At 42.4% G+C, this 19330-nt stretch overlaps 1 protein-coding gene across 2 annotated transcripts in view; it reads left to right on the forward strand.

Annotated features, from left to right (window-relative positions):
* The window catches only part of fstl5 (follistatin-like 5), a 208425-nt gene that overhangs the window by 174037 nt on the left and 15058 nt on the right, over positions 1 to 19330 (forward strand). For both annotated transcript variants that reach the window (XM_030738618.1, XM_030738619.1), the window contains 3 exons: positions 8654 to 8680; positions 8907 to 9025; positions 19181 to 19330. In XM_030738618.1, the coding sequence (XP_030594478.1) occupies positions 8654 to 8680; positions 8907 to 9025; positions 19181 to 19330 (296 nt within the window). The remainder of the gene's footprint in view (positions 1 to 8653; positions 8681 to 8906; positions 9026 to 19180) is intronic.

A 19330-nucleotide genomic window follows, 5' to 3' on the forward strand; every position in this document is an offset into this window, starting at 1 on the left:
GCCACATATTGAGTTGTGAAATAACTGTATTTTTATCCCCACCGAGGGGTTCGTGTGATTACTTCAGTTTCTCTGTTTTGGATGTATTTGCAAAATTGGATGATTTGCATCATAGCTTCACAAATGCATATCAAATTGAAATAAGAAAAACTGAGAGACATCATGATTTTCTCAAGAATATATCAGACAGTAATCCGGATCTCCTCTTGGATCCAGGGACTCAATTAATGTACAGTATGGAGGGAACTTTCAACCATGGCAGAGGTTTGCACACTTGGGCTGCTCTTTTCTGCATGGATGGCTTCTGTATAAGTTGTTAATCATAAAGTACTGTAGCTGGTCTGCTCAGCAGCTATGGTTTGTATGTTGCTTAAGACTGAGGTTTTACTCTTTTCTATATCAACCTAAATGGGTTCTCATTTGAAAGATAATTAGCATATAGGTTACAGCGTGGTGGCAGTTGTATTCTGTAGTCTTAAACCATTGAAGATTAGTGGCAGCTGTCACATGACATTACCTTGCTAAGTGAAAGCATTTGCTATTATAATAGGTCAATTGTTTTCCATTGTTCATAAGATTCATAAAAGTTTTTAAAAGCCCCCCCCCCCCCAAAAAAAAACCTTCCTTATCTGGAGGATGAGTGATGTGTACAGTTGCCTCTAAAATATGTGACAATATGTAAGAATAACAAAAAACTGGAGGAAGCAGCCAAATTAGAGCCTTTACATGCAAAGAAAGAAACAGCTGTTTAACAGGTGGATAGACTTTTTTAAATCTCCATTAAATATTGTTGCTTCCAAATCTTTTGTTAAAGTTTCAAGCAAGTTTGTTTTGTTTGGTTTTTTTACTGTTAATTTTTATTTTCTTTAGCTTACCAGTAAAATAGCATATTTTATCAGATATTCTTTAATTGGAACATCCATTTCTTGCTTACCTCCTTTGTTAGCGCAACACTTATATTTACATCTTTGCTATTTTAGCTATAGTAATGTGGACGGAGCAGGGACAGTATACCCCGTTATTTCCACATAGACCCACATTTACCACCATTAAAGCCACAGGTGTTAATATTGTGGCTGTTTGTGACGGGGTTATAGCCTGTTGTGAAAAAGGTGAAAAATGCTGCACGTTTTTATAACAATGTTCTGCTGGGAAAACCTGTGCATTCATACTCACCACACTCCTTAAAGACACCAGCCTTACCTGACAGGAGAATGCGCCCCATCACACTGTAAAAAACATCTAGGCATCAAAGGCATTAATCAGACCTCCAAATTTCCCAAACAGGGACCCAAAGGATCTGGTGCCAGTGTCATGGGTCCTGGAGGTGACAGAGCTGTTTTGGCAGCACAAGAAGAAGATGGTTTTTAATGTTGTGGCAGGTCAGGGTACATCCTTGTTTTCTCTTAGTGCTGGTCCTGACTCACGAGTCCGGTATCTATTTATTCAAGTCCGGTATCTATTATTACTATATTTTCTCTACTTTATGTTTTTTACTCTCTATCCGTTGCTTCGTGACTCACTGTAAAGGTTCATTAATTAATGTATGACCTTTAAATACTCCAGCAGGAACAGAGAGTCTTGAAACTGGAGTGGGCTGAAAAGTGAGTTAAGCAGTTCTGCTACAAAAACATCTCCACTCAGATATGACTCACTTATTGAGTCCTAAAATCATTCTTTTGCAGCAGAACTCCAGCCAAGGTGCAGTTATTTCACCTGTAGGGCACAGACACAAAGTTGTTTGGAGAATTTCAAACTGTCTTCATTCCAAATCTCGGTCTGATTGTTCTCTTGTGTTGAGATATTCAGGGCTCTGTTTTCAAGTTTATTTTAGGTCTTCTACTGGTGGTATTTTGTGGTTATTTCTTCAATTGACAGCTTGGTATCTTAAGCCGTTTTCACACAAGCACTGCAGCCCTGAACTTTTCTAGGGCTTACCCAACAGAGATGCATGTGACACTGTGAGACTGAACACTAGCCAGTGTTTAAGCCGCCAGCTCCCTGGTACGAAGTCAGTGTAATGTCAGGTTTGCCTCGATGTTCAAACAGAGCAGCTAATTGTTCTGCATGTTCTTCACTAGTGGGTGGGCATCGCATTTGTTGCTTCCTTCAAATTCTATTCTAGCAGTGTCCTCACCTAAACCACACGGAGCATTTCTAGTAATGTGTCCCACACGCGAAGAAGGACAACTGTGGAAAATATGATAACCTCACTCTCCCAGATTTGTCCAGAGGACATGTGTGAAAATACAGATAGAGATTCACTGTGTGCATCACTGGGAAGCGTGATTAAGGCTGCACTCGCATTCCAGAACGAGAAATGTATCTTAGTGCAAAAGCACACCCACAATTCCCTTTATTCTGATGTTCTTCATCCCACTCGTGTTGTATGTTTTTCAACCAGCTAAATATCCAGTCTGAATCATTAATGTCAGACAGAATGGAGAACAATCTGTGATTCTTACCAGCTTTGCAATGCACAGCAGTAACTGGGCAGCCTTTCCTATTCCACCTCAATAGTAATGTTGTGTCCTGGTAAACCACAGTTGGCAGAGCTGCTCTGCTAATAACTACACACACCTCTCTGCTTATCTTGCAAATCAGCAGGCGTGTTCACACAGGCCCATGACCAATAATAGATCATTAAAACTTCTCCCATAGTCAGTTACTGCTGGTCCTCACCTGATGTCTCCATCTAAGGCACCGGGCGGCGTGAGCTCATGAGATCGTCCACGTTCGATTTCAGCGCGGTGCTCACAGAAACGCCCCCCCCCCCCCCCCCCACTGCTTTATTAGATTGTCAGCAGGAGCCTTTTTCTCAGATAAAATCCAAACTTAAATTTAAAGTTTCAGAAATTTCTCGAAAAGCATGATTCATGAGTAACATTCTGCTTTTGTGCATTTCTTAATAATCTCCCTTCTTTGCTACTTTATTCAACCTACAATTATTTTTAACGACTGCTGTCTGTGCTCCATGCGCTTTTCAGAGCTCTTAGCTTTTTTTTCCTCCCTAAACATTTTCTTCTGCATAGGTTGCTGTTTTTATTCTGTCAGTTGTTCTTGGCCATTTTATGAGATCTAGCAGTTTGTAGGCTTTTGATCCAATCAAACACGGCATTGCTTGATTTTACACTTTCAGATGAAGGGGAAGATCTAATCAGTGAAATCTGCTGCTGAAGTGATTGGTCGGAACAAAGCCCTGCAATCTCCCGCGCCTCGGCACTACACAGATGAGAACCGCTGCTCCACACCGAAGTCTTCACAAAGCTGTTTTATGCTACGCTGTTCGCCGTGCTGTCTGCTCCATATCCTCTGAACAGAGCAGATCAGCTCGAGCCAAAATAGCGTCCATGTTTCCATCAGTAGTGTCCCTCCCCATCACAGCCGCAGTGTCAGCAGCCTACTGCCTGTCGACCGAGTTTCATGCTGATGGCTTTGTGAAATGAGTATCGTAAATCCAGTGGAAAGTTTTAACGCCTTTAAGCCCTAGTTGCAACATGACAGCTCATGAATATTTGTGATGATTCTTTTGAATACTAATGTAATAATACTAATCATGAGGATAATGATCATAATCAGTACAAATCATGAACAGGAGAGGACAAAACACGTCCACTTAAAATCTGTTTACACTTGAATGATTATAGTGATTACATTAAACCAGGTTTGTAGAACTAGAGCGACTCAAAGGTTGAATGGATTTAGTTGCCATGACTTTGCAAAGTATTATAAATGTGATAAAGCAAACATAATGATGTAATAAAAAAAGACAGAAGGGTTTTTCACAATTATAGATGCATCACACTGGTTTGCACTGCTGCAGTTGATATTCATCCCTGTATGTCTGCCATAGCGGACTGTTTGTGATGAAGCACAATCGGTTAAAACAAGTTTTATTTTTCGGGTTTGGCTGTATGAAGCGCTCTCCAGTAACTCATCATTTTCAGAAAACTCTCAGGGATTAAGTCTTTTGAATACTTTTCTTCCTAAAGAGATGATACAGCCTTCGGTCGTCCGCAGGCTCCCAGCTCTAATTCAAGTGCCGTCAGACCTGTTATTTTGAAAGCTTCTTCGCTCTACCTGACTTTAAATAGTACTGCTGGGAACTTGCTGTGGAAGCGCAGAGCTGCTAAAAGCAATGGGGGGAAAAAAGCTGTTAAAAAAATCTGAAGAATTTAGTGACTGAAGAATGGATGAGTTAAATATAAAAGCTGAAAGTCTTCCGCTGTATGAAGTGGGACTTGATCACTCGGTGACTCATAAGTGTTTGTCGTGCAGAGCGAAGAAGCCAAGTGAGAAGCACAAGGCTCTGAAAGTGATATTGTTTCATCAGTATTCACTTTAACACCGGAGAGGCCGAGCCGCTATCAGCTGATAGCCACTTTGAATAAGACATGAAATGTCGTGGCGCTTAAAATGACCCTTCATGACTTTTCTCCAGCCGCACAAACCATCATTTTTACATTTTGCAAAACACGCAAGAAAAAGATAGTCAGTCAGTCTGCTTAGCATCTGAGAGTTTCAGCTTCATGACATTTTCTGTGACCTTTCAGACTCACAAAGGTGCGCTGCTTTATAATTCTCAGTTCATAGAACTGGATAAAGATTTCTACTATGACTTTTCTTTGTAAAAGATAAGCCTCGCGATAGAAAGAATAGCGTGTGTACTAAAAGCTGAAGTAAAGTTATTTGAAAAGTTTTGTGGACCCTTCATTAGTGAAATTAAAGTTTCATTTATTTTCATTTTACTTGGAAAAAAATGTAAATAAATGAGCTTTTTGAAGGATCCAGATTTGGTGTGAAAAGTAATTCATTAATTTTCAGTTTATTTCTGTTGGCTTGTTTTTGTTATAAAAAAAAAACTCACGATAACGATGAAAAAATTTTGCTGGAACCACCAGCTGCCGTCTGTCTGACATTTTTGAGCCTCTTGGAGAAAAAAAAAAAACACAGAAGCTTCTAAAACGTTCAGCTGGTAAATTTGGGCTTGAGGTTTGAAGCCTTAGTACAGGTCTGCATGGAGACAGCTAAAATTTGAAAGGCTGTTTTGCTCTGAAAGTGTTTTTGTACCCATCTCTAGTTAGTTAGATCTAAGGGGTTAAGTATGCTCTTCTTCACCCTCTTTCTAGTTGGTAGGCAAATCACAGCCAAAATCTATGAGGACGACTCACTTAGTCGGGGGGGGGGGGGGGGCTCAAGTTTCCAACATAAACACAGTTTGGAACGAGAGTAGAAAAAGTAGTCTTGAACGTGACTCACGTGTGCCGAAGCTCCACTTCCATCAGTTTGCCGTCCCTGTTTTGCAGCGTTCAACTGTCAAAATGTGAAAGCACTGATAAAAGCAGCTGGAGGCGTACAGTCGAGCTAGATCGGACAGTTTGGAAGCGGTTCTCAACAAGAACTGATTTTTTTTTTTTTTATTCCCACCCTTCGCCCAGAGCGTTGTCTGACAAACTGAGGTTAAAGGGACAGTTCACTCTAGAGTCAGATCGCTTTGGTGCCCAGTTGCAGAGGTATCTGCCTTCTCCTGTATTTAATGGAACTAAACGACATTCACTCAGTGGTTCTCAAAGCACCAAAAAAATTAAAAAAAAAAACATTTTACAAGACATCTGGCCTGACATCCCAGCTGAGGGGGGAAATTTACTGAAACCAAATATTATACATTTGGTGTATGTTTACATATTTTGGGCTGTCAGTAGCATGAGCCCCCTGTTGTTGGTGAACACTTTCTTTATAGTTAAATGTTTGGCATGTGTTGCTGCGTTTCATGTAAACATTAGTTCTCATCAGTCCTCATTAAGGACGTGCACAGTTACTTGTCTCAACATTTCATCATTTTTTAACTAAATATTCATTTGAGTTAAATACAAGGCCGGTTACATTTTGGCTTTCGCTGGAGCTGCAGCATCAGCAGCCAGTGACACCCCTCTCACTCGCTCTCTGTGATGGGAACTTGTAAAGAAGCTAGGTGGAAAGTAAAATGGATTACATTCATGTTATCATGTGCACTTCTGCAGTTCTTCAGAAATGAGCGGTTTTATTTAGGCTGTGTCAGAGGAGCTGGTGATGACTTATACTGTAGCTGAAATGGAGATAAAGACTCGAAGGTTCACTCATAAGCGAGTACCAGTCTTCTGTTCGTTCTGTTTTATTGAGACTACGTACCAAATACATATTAAAGACTCAAAGTTAAGAAAACTGGTGAAGACTGTTTGCACAGCGGGTAACCTCATACATTAGATTGTCCTTGGTTTTTACGGTTTCTGACTTCTAGACAAGAATAGACTAATTTTGCATTTTTAGTGCACACTGATGCATAGTCCCCTATTTTAAACTGAGCCTTGCCTACTTCAAACCACAGACAAAAAGAGAGGCAAAAATCCAGAAATATCTTGTGTGGAGTAACCAGAGCTATTTATTATTTATGCCATAAAAGTACCGTAGTATGCTCATGTAGACAGTGTTACTCATTGTGCAGAGCAAATTAAGAAAATAGGTTGACTCCGTAATTCTGATTGTGTCATGAATTGGTAGTAGGAAAAAGGAATATGCATTGTTTTTTTTGGGTTTTTTTAAAGGAACATTTGCTGATATTCAGGTTTACAGGCTTTGGCTAAGACCCAAAGGAGAGCGTCCTAAGGCGTCTTGATCCAGGCCTCAATGTACTGTAAGTGGGAGTTGGCAAGCACGTCCAAAAATCTTTTTGGCTTACCGCAGATATGTGGTGTACCTGCTCTGCATGTTATCAATGCTCTCAAAGGACTTCTGTATCAGTGCAGATGATGAAAGAATGAAGAATTATATTTTTCCTGTTTTTTTCTAGCATTATTTTTCCCCTTTCTGAATATATAATGTTACAGCAGTGAGCGGGCTTTGCACTTTCAACCTGTCAGCAGAGAGTGTGTGTGTGTGTGTGTGTCTCTGTGTGTGTAGCTTATAATTAAAGCATAAGTCTTGGGTCAGTTTTTCCAAGAAATTACTTGAAGAATACCTGGAAAAAGCAGTCAAAAACCGAACACCTAAGGCAGTCATCATGAATTACATTTTACATTTGCATCGACTGTAACCCAATTACTTTACCTGTATTATGCTGTCTTCTGCCATGCCACTGTAGTGAACACCACAGGCTGTTTGGCCCACTGTTGCAGCAGCATGCTCTTGTAAACAAATTGAATTTATGTAACCTTGCTGATGGGTAGGAACTGCGGAGGCCAGACTGGCTGGTGAGCGTGGTGTCCCCGATGTTTCGGGCCCAGTGGAAACATAGTTATTACAGCCAGAAAGAGTGAACTCACTGCCTACAGTGGCAGCCAGCTTGTTTTGCTATATGGATGATGAAGTTGATGTATGGGCCCCTTGTATGCGCAGAACAGCCACAGTGTTTCTGCCAAGTGATGAATAGCATCAATACTGTAGGCTATTGGAAAAGACCGGGGCACACAAGATCTCATCTCAGCTCCTCTTTTCCATTTTCCATTTTTGGCAGATCTCAAATAAATTGTATTGTTTTCTTTTTTGTTTTGTCCTTGCCTTCCTTCCTTCCTCGATCCTCCAGACCCTGCTATACACCCCACTCCTTTTGTGTAACTTTTAATGAGCTAAAAGGTATGCAAGAGTGCACAGGAAAGACTTGACAAAGCACTTTTGAAAGATTAAGGCTGACTAACGGCACAGTGGTGTCTGGTTGGCTTTGTCTCACCTCCCTTTTCTTTCTCTGCATCCGTCCACCCGAGCAAGAGGCTGCGGGAATGAGCAGTGCAATAGAGGCGAGATTAGAATCGGATGTGAATTGGCCTGGAGATTGGTTTGTAGACTGAAAATGCATGAAAATGGAAGATGGAATAGAAGCAGGAAAAGACTGGGGGACACATGAACAATGAGAGAAGGTCACAGTTAAAAGCCAGTGTGAGATGATAGTAGTGGTGGTGGGCTGGGGGATGAGAATGATTGAGTAGAAGAATTTGCTCTTATCTTTGCATGGAAAGTATATAATAGCTCTAGATTTTCTTCTCACTATTTAGTCTTATAATGTCATCTTTTCTGAGTATCCAACAGCTGCTTTGAAAGCCAACTGTCAGTCTGTGTTTTAGGTCGCCAGTGAACATTTAGGGTGTTGTGTGGCTTTCATCCCACATTTCATGTCATTAGTCACCTCTAAGTGAATTTAATGAGAAATTACCTGTTATAGCAGCCAAAGCAGGTTTCATGCCACTGAAGAAGCAGCACATTAATCCTTCCTAATGACTTATGATAATCATCTGAGCCTGAAACCTGTGGTCTACTCATGGGTATCTGGGGCAGCTTAACCATAACGTTCATAGTGATAGATGATGATCTGAGGTCTTAGAATTTTATTTTTTTTCCTCTCTCTCCGTGTAAGCTTGCAGCATCCAAAAATCATAAGCTGTTTTACAGTACTTGTTGTTGCCTGCACTCCATTTTCCAGTCTTTGGAATCAAATTATTTCCAAGCAGAGGGCTCCATCGATTGATTGTTGCAGTAGGTGTCAGACAGACGGCTTCCATAAAACTTTCATGTGGTCTGCTTTCCTCTTTGCCTCAACAGGAGTCTGTGTTAGTTCTCACAAAGGGACACTATTGATTCTTGCATTTATTTTCATCTGTGCTTTCCTCTCTTTTCTCCCTCGCAGTGGCAAACATTTTGTGGCGAGAAGAAGGTATGTCTAGACTGCTTCTCCTACACTGTAGCATTCATTAAACGGAGTTAATTGAATTTCTGTAATAGGGTTAGTGAACTGTGATGAGAAGGATTAAATGATTTGATTCTTCGAGAGTAGATAACAATGTTGTAGGCTTATTTCCGTTCTAAATGTTCATACTGTGCAGTCTCACAAGCTTTTTTTTTTTTAGGTATGTAACAGTACTGTCGTTGCTCTATCGCAGGTCTCGGCATTGGCAACATGTTCTATGTGTTCTATGAAGACGGCATCAAAGTCATTCAGCCTGTTGCATGTGAGATACAACGGCACATTAAACCCAGTGAGAAGCTGCTGGCTCTGCAGGTGAGTGGTCAGACTAATTAAATATTCAGCGACTTTCGTCATAATTTTTTTAATATGCGGTCATTAAAAATGTATGTAAAGCACAGATGTAGCCAGAAGGTGGCAGTAATGCACCTAGAAGTTGTTTGTAAACAACCAATAAAACCGCACGATGTTTAAAAACAAAGTGCAAACTCGACCAGGCAACGCTAGCATATCGGAAATCTACCATACGAGAAGAGGTGGGGGGGTTGGAGAAGGTTGCAGTCTTCAAAGAGAAGGTAAATAGTTCTGACTTAATATCGAATATTGGCTTTGCTTGAAATGCCCATCCCTAAATCATATCTGTATAAAGAGGAGCGCTCGGGCTTGCTGTTGGAACAGATCACTGTATTTCCAAAGTAATTAAATAAAATGTAAAGCCTGATTTGAGCATTTTAGTTAGGAGTAATTTTTTTTGTTTTAAATATCTTTTTACTGGTGTTGTGAAAGCCCAGGAAAAGACCAAAATCAACACTGGATTTCAGGGTAGAAGTATTGTTTATGTATCCAAATACCAGATTCCTCTGAGCCATAGAGCCTCCAAAACTCTTAAACTTTCCAATTAGCCACACTGTGGTGTCTCTGCTGATATACCCAACATGCAGCATAAAAGCAGACCCGTCGCTATGGGCGGGCCCTAGGGGGCCGTGCCCGCCCACTGATACGCTTGGGCCCGCCCTGGCCCGCTCACCCAAGCCAGATCACTAATCAAGCTAATAATAGTGGTGCCCCCCTGTTGGATTTCATAAGCCCCCCTTAAGACTGAGATCTGGCGACGGGACTGCATAAAAGGAGACATCCATGGTATATTTAACAGCTTTTCCTTTGTATGAGTGTCAGAACTCTAATTTTGAAAAATGATTGCGCCTGCACTTCAAAGTTAAGTATAATAGTTTCGAGACATTATTTAATATAAATGCACGTCTCTCCAGACAATTACTAGTGTGCAAAACGCATATCCAAAAGACTGTTATGATTTGTGCCTGGCAGGAACTCATAACACTGTTGAATTCTCCTTGCAAATTTTTATTTTTACATTGGAAAATCTTATAAAAGAAAGTCTCTGGAGCTTGAAAAAGGCGACTGGACTTCTTTTTGTTTCTTGAAGACGTTTCACCTCTCATCCGAAAGGCTTCTTCAGTTCTCAACCAAATGGTGGAGAGACCCAGGTATTTAAACCCCTGTGGGCGTAGTCCCCTGGAGGTGGTTATGACCCTCTATTGATCATGTGCGTGAACACATGTGCCCAGGTGTGAAGGGGGCGTGGGTCATATTTAATCAGTGGTTTCAGTTGAAACCAATTTAGGACTCCGCTCCATTGTTTCCTGTGGCCTATTGAGGTCACTGGAACAAAGGTGTGAATGGGGGTTGAGACGTCTGGGAAGGGAGCTCAGGACAGCACTGTAAGCGGGGGAAAGTTGGTGACGTAATCCACCTCCTCTGTTCAATGATGGTTGTTCACAGTGGACATAGATGGCTTCTTTCACTCCTCTTTCAAACCATCTGTTTTCCCTGTCCAAAATGTGAACATTGGCATCCTCAAAAGAGTGCCCTTTTTCCTTCAGATGCAGATGTACTGCTGAATCTTGTCCTGTCGAGGTGGCTCTTCTATGTTGTGCCATTCGTTTGTGAAGAGGCTGTTTGGTTTCACCAATGTAGAGGTCCGAGCACTCTTCACTGCACTGAACAGCATACACTACATCGCTGATCTTGTGTTTGGCGGGTTTGTCCTTGGGATGAACCAGTTTTTGTCTTAGGGTGTGACTTGGTTTGAAGTATACTGAGATGTCATGCTTGGAGAAAATTCTTCTGAGTTTCTCTGACAAGCCCGACACATATGGGATGACAATGTTGTTCCTCTTGTCCTTCCTATTCTCTGTAGTTTGTGTTTGGCCTTCATTCCTGTGCATCTTAGCTGATTTGATGAAGGCCCAGTTGGGGTAACCGCATGTTTTGAGGGCTTTCTTAATGTGTGTGTGTTCCTTATGCTTCCCTTCTGCCTTAGAGGGAACACTTTCCGCACGGTGTTGTAGGGTCCTGATCACCCCAAGTTTGTGTTCCAGAGGGTGGTGGGAGTCAAAGAGGAGATACTGGTCTGTGTGTGGGCTTCCGGTAAACTTCAATGTTGAGGCTTCCATCTTCCTCGATAAGCACCGCACAGTCCAGGAATGGTAACTTGTTATCTCTGGTGTCCTCCCTGGTAAAACGTATGTATTTATCCACTGAGTTGATGTGACGAGTGAAGGCTTCTACTTCATGGGTTTTGATTTTGACCCAGGTGTCATCTACATATCTGTACCAGTGGCTAGGTGCCATCCCTTTGAAAGAACCAAGAGCTTTACTTTCCACTTCCTCCATGTAAAGGTTGGCTACAATGGGAGACACTGGGGAGCCCATGGCACATCCATGCTTCTGTCTGTAGAATCCATCATTGTATTTAAAATATGTTGTGGTAAGGCAGAGATCTAAAAGTGCACAAATCTGATCTGGGGTGAGGCTGGTTCTGTTCAGTAAGGAATCGTCTTCCTGTAGTCGTCTTCTGACGGTCTCCACTGCCTCAGTTGTGGGTATGCAAGTGAAAAGTGAAACCACATCAAAGGACACCATGGTTTCATCTGGATCCAGTACAAGATTCTGGACCTTGTTAGTAAAATCTGTAGAGTTTTCAATGTGGTGGGGTGTGATGCCAACAAGCGGTGATAAGATGGTGGCGAGGTGTTTGGAAATGTTGTAGGTGACCGAGTTTATACTGCTGATAATGGGTCGAAGTGGGACTCCTTCTTTGTGGATCTTTGGTGCTCGGACCTCTACATTGGTGAAACCAAACAGCCTCTTCACAAACGAATGGCACAACATAGAAGAGCCACCTCGACAGGACAAGATTCAGCAGTACATCTGCATCTGAAGGAAAAAGGGCACTCTTTTGAGGATGCCAATGTTCACATTTTGGACAGGGAAAACAGCTGGTTTGAAAGAGGAGTGAAAGAAGCCATCTATGTCCACTGTGAACAACCATCATTGAACAGAGGAGGTGGATTACGTCACCAACTTTCCCCCGCTTACAGTGCTGTCCTGAGCTCCCTTCCCAGACGTCTCAACCCCCATTCACACCTTTGTTCCAGTGACCTCAATAGGCCACAGGAAACAATGGAGCGGAGTCCTAAATTGGTTTCAACTGAAACCACTGATTAAATATGACCCACGCCCCCTTCACACCTGGGCACATGTGTTCACGCACATGATCAATAGAGGGTCATAACCACCTCCAGGGGACTACGCCCACAGGGGTTTAAATACCTGGGTCTCTCCACCATTTGGTTGAGAACTGAAGAAGCCTTTCGGATGAGAGGTGAAACGTCTTCAAGAAACAAAAAGAAGTCCAGTCGCCTTTTTCAAGCTCCAGAGACTACTATGACCTGGATGACTGAGAATCTACACAGACTTATAAAAGAAACAGATAATGTAATAAAGTGGATGCAGAAAAGAGGTTGATGACTGGTCTTGAGTCCTAAGCTGTCATAGATTAAAATAAAACAACTGAAAAAAGTATTTTTTCTTTTTTTTTTTACCTAGATGTGTTTTACAGTGGACTCCTGTGGACAAAGAGGAGTGTTTGAAAAGCAAGTAGTGTGTTATTCACTATTTATATCCTACACAACAAGTGCTCTGTTGTATGAGTGCCTGCTACTGTGAGCAATCAGCGAGATTTATCTGAGATTCAAAGGCAGCTAAGCTGGTGAAGGTTCAATGTCTCACTGCACATTTTATGCCCCCCAAACCACCAGTGCTTGCAAATATGATTTAAACATCAATCTGTATTTCCTCACACACCTGCATGATAAATGATGTTATCATCTTACTCTGTCAATGACAGATCCAAAAGGAAATGTTGCTATGTCCTCCCTTTCTGCTAATTTTCAAATTAATGGACCTAAAAACTTTCCATTGCAGTGTAGAGTTTCACAGGAACCCCAGAGAGATCACGCTCAGACTAGACCAGAAGATTCCACCGGGGTGGAAAAATCCATCCCAACCCATCCCATCCCTTCATTTTAAATGCTTATCCGACTAGAGTGATGGGGGCAGGGCTAATATGGAGAAACATATGTCTTGTATTAATCTGTCTTTGTGAGAGGAAGCTAGAAAAGCAGGCATAGGGAATGATAAAATAGTAATAGTCACATTATAATATTTAGTTTAATAAATACTCTTTTGGTTTCCACCGTCTCTACTCCATTTTCCAGGTAGTTTGATTAGAGCTTTTTTTCTCTGAAGGGAGACAAGCAAACAAGTAAGCTTGCAAAAACAACGGGCTGAAACAGTAGTTTTCTTAATATTGTTAAAATAAATATGTTAAGTATTGCTTCCATCAAAAAAGTAGCGGGGTGAAGGGTAGAGCAAGTGATTGAAAGGCAGCTTGATGCAGCATCTACGGTGATGTGGATGCGGTGTTGATCTGCTATAGTGGAGAGAGCCGAGTGTGAAGGTGAGGCTGTCGATTTATTGGTCAGTCTGTGTTCCTCACCTCATTTATGTCTACAAGCTGTAGTGACAGAAAAAAGACAAAAAAAATCAGGTGGTAGATTCAAGAAATGAGCTTCTTTTAAAGGGTGTCTGGACTTAAGAGATAGGGCGAGGAGCTCAGTCATTCTTGAGGGCCTCAGAGTAAAGCTGCTGCTCCTCCGAAAAGGGCATCTGACTAAGATGGCTTCTAGGTGAGGTGTTTTGGGCATATCACCAGAGGACACACCGAAGAAAGCTGGGGAGATATCTCTCTCGTTTGGCTCGGGAATGCCTCGGTCTCCCCCCAAAAGGGCTGGAAGCGGTGGCCGTTCTAGGCATCCCTGTTCGAACTGCTGCCCCACAACCCGAATCCTGATAAGCGGTAGGAAATGGACAGATGGATGGATGGATAGTTGAGGAAAACAATGCCCGCTGGACATGCAAGCCACCCGTTGGGTCATTGTGTTAATTCACTGACATAGCTCATGCAGTCAGAGTGAGTTTCACCTGGCAGTGGACTGTTTACACCCAGCCTCCCCCCACTGAGACGCCACTTATCACTGAAGCTTTCAAGCAGCAAAACATTTAAAGCACCCAACTGATAGATACCTGTTAGATTTACACGTGTTCTCGAATAGCAGCTTTCCTCTGAGCTGCCTTTCATCCAGGAGCCCTGCACTGATTGGATGGCTGTTATACATAAAGCGATGCCGTGAATGTACAACAATCAGCCAAGCGTTCCTCTGAGAGGTGTTTGTATTAGGATATCAATCACTGCAGCACTCCACTCTTGTCTTGGTGGATTGCGGTGTGAACACATGAGGCTGTTTCCCAGCACAGTGCTCACGTTTTCTCTATCACTGAGGATTGATTGCTTATGGTAATCACACAGCCAATCCATTATCCAAATCCACCATATAGAGTGCTCAACTGCAATACGTGCCATATTGAAGAAAACACGATGTCCAGTTCTACTTCAGAAAGTATTTTTATGTGGCGTTCCTATGGAACAAAGGCCAATCAGAAATGTTATATTAGTCTTTTATTATCTCTCCCACAAGGTTAAGTACTGTGGCGCTGGAAGGGTTTTGGTAATGTTTTACTATAAACAACAATAATAGTAACTTGTTTGTGTAACATTTTTTTAAAAACACACTGTTACAAGGTGCTTCAAAAAATGTGATTGCCTCTGGTTTTAAAATGAAAAGACCCTGATCAGATTAGCACAGAGGCCGACTGCTGCAACAGTGTCTCAGCAGATCAGCTGCACAGGCAGAAGCCTGGCTATGTATGTTAATAAAATTTTTAAATTAACTTTGAATTTCACTGGAAGCCAGTGAAGGGAAGCAAGAATAGGGGTGATGTGCGAGTGCTAGCTAGTTTTTGTTAGCAGCCTAGCTACTGCAGTCTAGACCAGTTGAAGACGGGCTATAGAGGCGTGGTGAGATGCATGTGAAAGGTGAGTTACAGAAATTAAGACAGGATTAAAGTGTATATTAAAAGTTCCACATTATTGGGTGTTAGTAAAGCTTTGATTTTTGCTATGTTTCTTAAATGAATAAATAACAAATGCAACTGGAGGAGCTTTGTGATGTGAAACTAAAAATTCAAATGTTGGTCAGAAATAAAAAAAAGTTTGTTAACAGATGATTTAATAGTGCTGGTGAGGGGCTGATGTTATGACTGACCTCCTTAGAAAAGTTGTTGGGGCTGAACACAAGAACCTCAGTTTTGCCAGGATTGAGATGAAGGAAATATAAAGACATAACCTACAGCCCTTCAAACTTCATGTGGCTTTCAGATTAGCTCCAGAACAGTACGTAGAGAGCTTCATGAAATGGGTTTTCATCCAAGCCTTATATCACCAAGCGCAGTGCAAAGTGTCAGTGTGGTGTAAAGCACGCCATCACTGAACTCGGGGGAGTGGTGGCGGTGGAGACGTGTTCTTTGGCGTGACAAATCACGCTTCTCCATCTGGCAATCTGATGGACGAGTCTGGGTTTTGCAGTGGTCAGAGGAACGGTACTTACAGATGCAGCCACTGAAAATTTCCGGCCGATCCGTGACGCGACCTTGGCCGATTCGTGGCCGAACCTTGGCCTAAACGCGATCCCCCGCTAATGACGTAGGAATTCCGGCCACTGGTGGGAACGCCCCTAAGCAGCATTTGGGGAAAATGGTGGTAATGTCTTGTTTATCCACCAGGAGGAGCAGTAATAGTGGAAGCGCATTCATTTGCAGCCCGCTGTATACTGTACCAAGGATCCTCACATCATTGAACTGTAATTGTAAGCGGAACTGTCCATTAAAAACAATAGAAAGATGAGATTAAAGCGGTCATTATAGCGGAGCAGTGAGTATTGTCTGGAGGGACGGGCTGGGCTTGAAGTTCAGCCCGGGACCTCGGACAGGCTGTGAGCGCTGCACCGCCAGCGAAACTGGGTAAAAAAATAATTAAAATAATTCTGATCACCAGCCGGTTTGGCCTGGCAATGACCTGGGAAGCCTAATCCTCTCATCAGTGTCACATTGTTCTTCCAAGTCTTCACAATGTTAAGCTTTTTGTTTGTTTATATTTTCCCTTTTTTGTATCTGACTGCATTGTGCCAAGTGTAAAGTTTGGTGGAGGAGGGGGGGGGGGGGGGGTCGGTATGGGGGTGTTTTTCAGGAGTTGGGCTTGGCTCCTCAGTTCCAGTGAAAGGAACTCTTAATGCTTCAGCATACCAAGACATTTTGGACAACTTCATGCTCCCAACTTTGTGGGAACAGTTTGGGGATGGCCCCTTCCTGTTCCAACATGGCTGCACACTAGTGCACAAAGCAGCTCCATAAAGACATGGATGAGACAGTTTGCTGTGGAAGAACTTGACTGGCCTGCACAGCGTCCTGACCTCAACCCAAAAGAACACCTTTGGGATGAATCAGAGCGGAGACTGTGAGCCAGGCCTTCTCGTCCAACATCAGTGTCTGACCTCACAAATGCACCTCTGGAAGAGTGGTCAAAAATTCCCATAAACACTCCTAAACCTGTGGAAATCCTTCCCAGAAGAATGGGATGTCACTCAAGTGCATCTGCATGTGAAGGCAAATGAACAAATACTTATATAAAGTGTATATAAAGGAAACAGAATTTGACCAAGGATTGAGCTCTGAAGGCTGTCCAATCTTTACAGCTGAGCCAGGTCCCAGCATCGCTGGCCTAGAGGGTGTAATCTTCCCTGCAACAACTGATGCAGCATCAGGGCCACCACCCCACAGATGACAGGAACAAGTTGATTGATGCAGGACCAGCTGAGTGACCAGAGAGCCTGGTACATCCACATTTTCCAGCGGATAAAAATTGTTTACCAGCTGAATACCCTCTGGGTGAGGATGGAAGCAACCCCTGCTTGGGTCGTGGTGAAGAAGAACTTCACCAGGACCCATAGCTCCAGGTTTCAGGGAGTAGAATGGATGGGGCGCATGTCGTCAGCCAGATCCAGGAGATCACCTGAGATGACTGGTCCTCTTCCAGTGTGTGTTGTTTCCAGCTGAGGAGTTGAGCAGCTGTTGGTGTTTCCGCAGCATAGAGAAGCCCAGTGCTTAGCTTGTGTAAATGCGTTACATATATAAACTTTATATTTTTTTGTTCAGGCAAAGATTTAATAATACATACAGTAAATGGAATTTTAAAAACATCATTTGCAGAGAAATCACATTTTTTTACAAACCTAAAGGGACTCAGTCAACGGCTCATTTGCACACCCTCTGTATTTTTCTTTCATTTCATCAGAAGTGTTTTTTAAGTGTCACAAGAGGACCAAGAGGACCTTGTTTGCTCTAAATAGTGGTATTAACATGCTGGTTCAACAGGAAAAAAACACTTTAGGGTAATACCAGTTGAAACTAACCTGCAGCTTTTTAAAAAAATGTTTATTCATGCTTGGAGAATCCTCTGAAAGCTTTAGGTCCAACTAAGTTATCGTGTAAAAAAAACAAAAAAAAACCCTGCAGAGCGTGTTGAAATATTGTGAAAGTACCATCACGTCATACTGTAAGTGTACAGAAGTTTGGATTGAGAGCTTGGAGAAACACCTCAAGAGATTAGACGTGATTGTGTCGTGACTTTACCACAAAGTTTCTCTTTTTGACACTTTTGGATGTCACTGCTTCACTGTTTTCAGCACTTTCCCTCCCCACAGACGGCTTATGTGTCACAAATGTACTAGCTCTACAAATCATCCGGCGGCTTAACTAGAGAATATCAGAACCCTCATATTTCTCACAGTAGCTCTTTAAATGTCATCATCCACATTCACCAGTGTAGAGAGTAAAATCCTCTAAATATAACTTCACACTAGTATTTTTTTTATAGCATCTTTTAAAGAAATACACCACATTGTAAATTCACTGCTGCATAAGGTCCTATTGCAGAATTTTATTAAATATACATATTGTTTTGTATCAGATTTTAGGCATTTCCATAATAAAGGGAGGAAAATATATCTCGGCAGTCTTTGGAAATTGTCAGTTACTACATAAATTGCATACATGGATTGCACCCACACACATACTGACATATGCAACACACAGAGAATTCCAGCCGCCTCCATTCACACCCTCAGCTGGGCATCAGATGTTCGATTTCTCACTTCTTAAAGGTGCAATAAGTTGGATATATACAGCCCCTCAAGCAACAAAATGACCACAGCGTAGGTCTGCAGAGGTGTCGCGGGGTTCAATAACAATGACTCAACGATTACTTCAGAAAGTGAGAGGATTTCTGGCTTTTAAAATGGACTGTCCAATCTGTTTTTGGAGTAAAAACACTGACAGATGGTGCTGCACCTGGACACTGTAGTCACAGAGAATTGAAAACCTTGTGATGGAGCCAGAAAAGTCAAAGCACTGTCATTGATTTAGCGATTAGCTTCTTGAAATGACCTCTTAGCTGGATGTTTTTGTTGCCAAATTAACCTACAGATAAGAACATGGCAACATGACTGAGGAGGTCGGCAGGAGAGTTTAGATCACGTCTCTGTTTTGTCCCCTCATTCTTGATATATAAAGTTGAGCAAAGTTCATACATTACATAATGCCCCTCGAACCAAGAGAAGTTGGCCAGTGCAAAGGGACCTGTCATGGGCTGCCTCTGCAGTTGTAAATATGACAGAAAGAGTTCATCCCACCATGCCGGAGCCCTTCATTCATCCTTGCAGCTTCCTAAATTGTCCCACAGAGTCTGAAACGGACGACTGGGCACTGCCTGGAGGGTTGGAGGGCTAGGGAGGGGGTGAGAGGTGGAATGCTCCAGAGCCAGAAAGTTGGTTGAGTTTCCTGTTAGCCAGGAAAGCGAGAGCTGCCAGGAGTGGAAGCTGAACAGCCGTAGACCGTCCGCAGGCTTTGTTCTGTCGAATATGTGTGGACAAGTGGGAGTGATTACAGAGATTTTGCTGGACCACGTAAAGCTCATTTCTCTGAGTTGCCAAGATAACACGACTCACATCAGCATAGGTGATAAGACTGCAGGTAGTAAACAACACAGAAAAACGACCAGGTGAAGGTAATTGTTTTTTAATGTGACATATTTCCCCGTAATATGAAAAACAATTAGCTCACAGTTGGGGTGTGTGTGTCCCTTTGTTTTTGCAGGAGGAAGTGTGCCCCACCTCACCAGGAGAGGCGGTTCAGAGGTGTGTGTGGTCATCAGCGGTCAACATCAAGGACAAGTTTATTTATGTGACACAGCCAACCTTGGATCGAGTGCTCATAGTTGACATCCAGTCTCAGAAGGCTGTCCAG

Source organism: Archocentrus centrarchus, chromosome 10 (assembly GCF_007364275.1).
Source record: "Archocentrus centrarchus isolate MPI-CPG fArcCen1 chromosome 10, fArcCen1, whole genome shotgun sequence".
Lineage (NCBI taxonomy): Eukaryota > Metazoa > Chordata > Actinopteri > Cichliformes > Cichlidae > Archocentrus > Archocentrus centrarchus.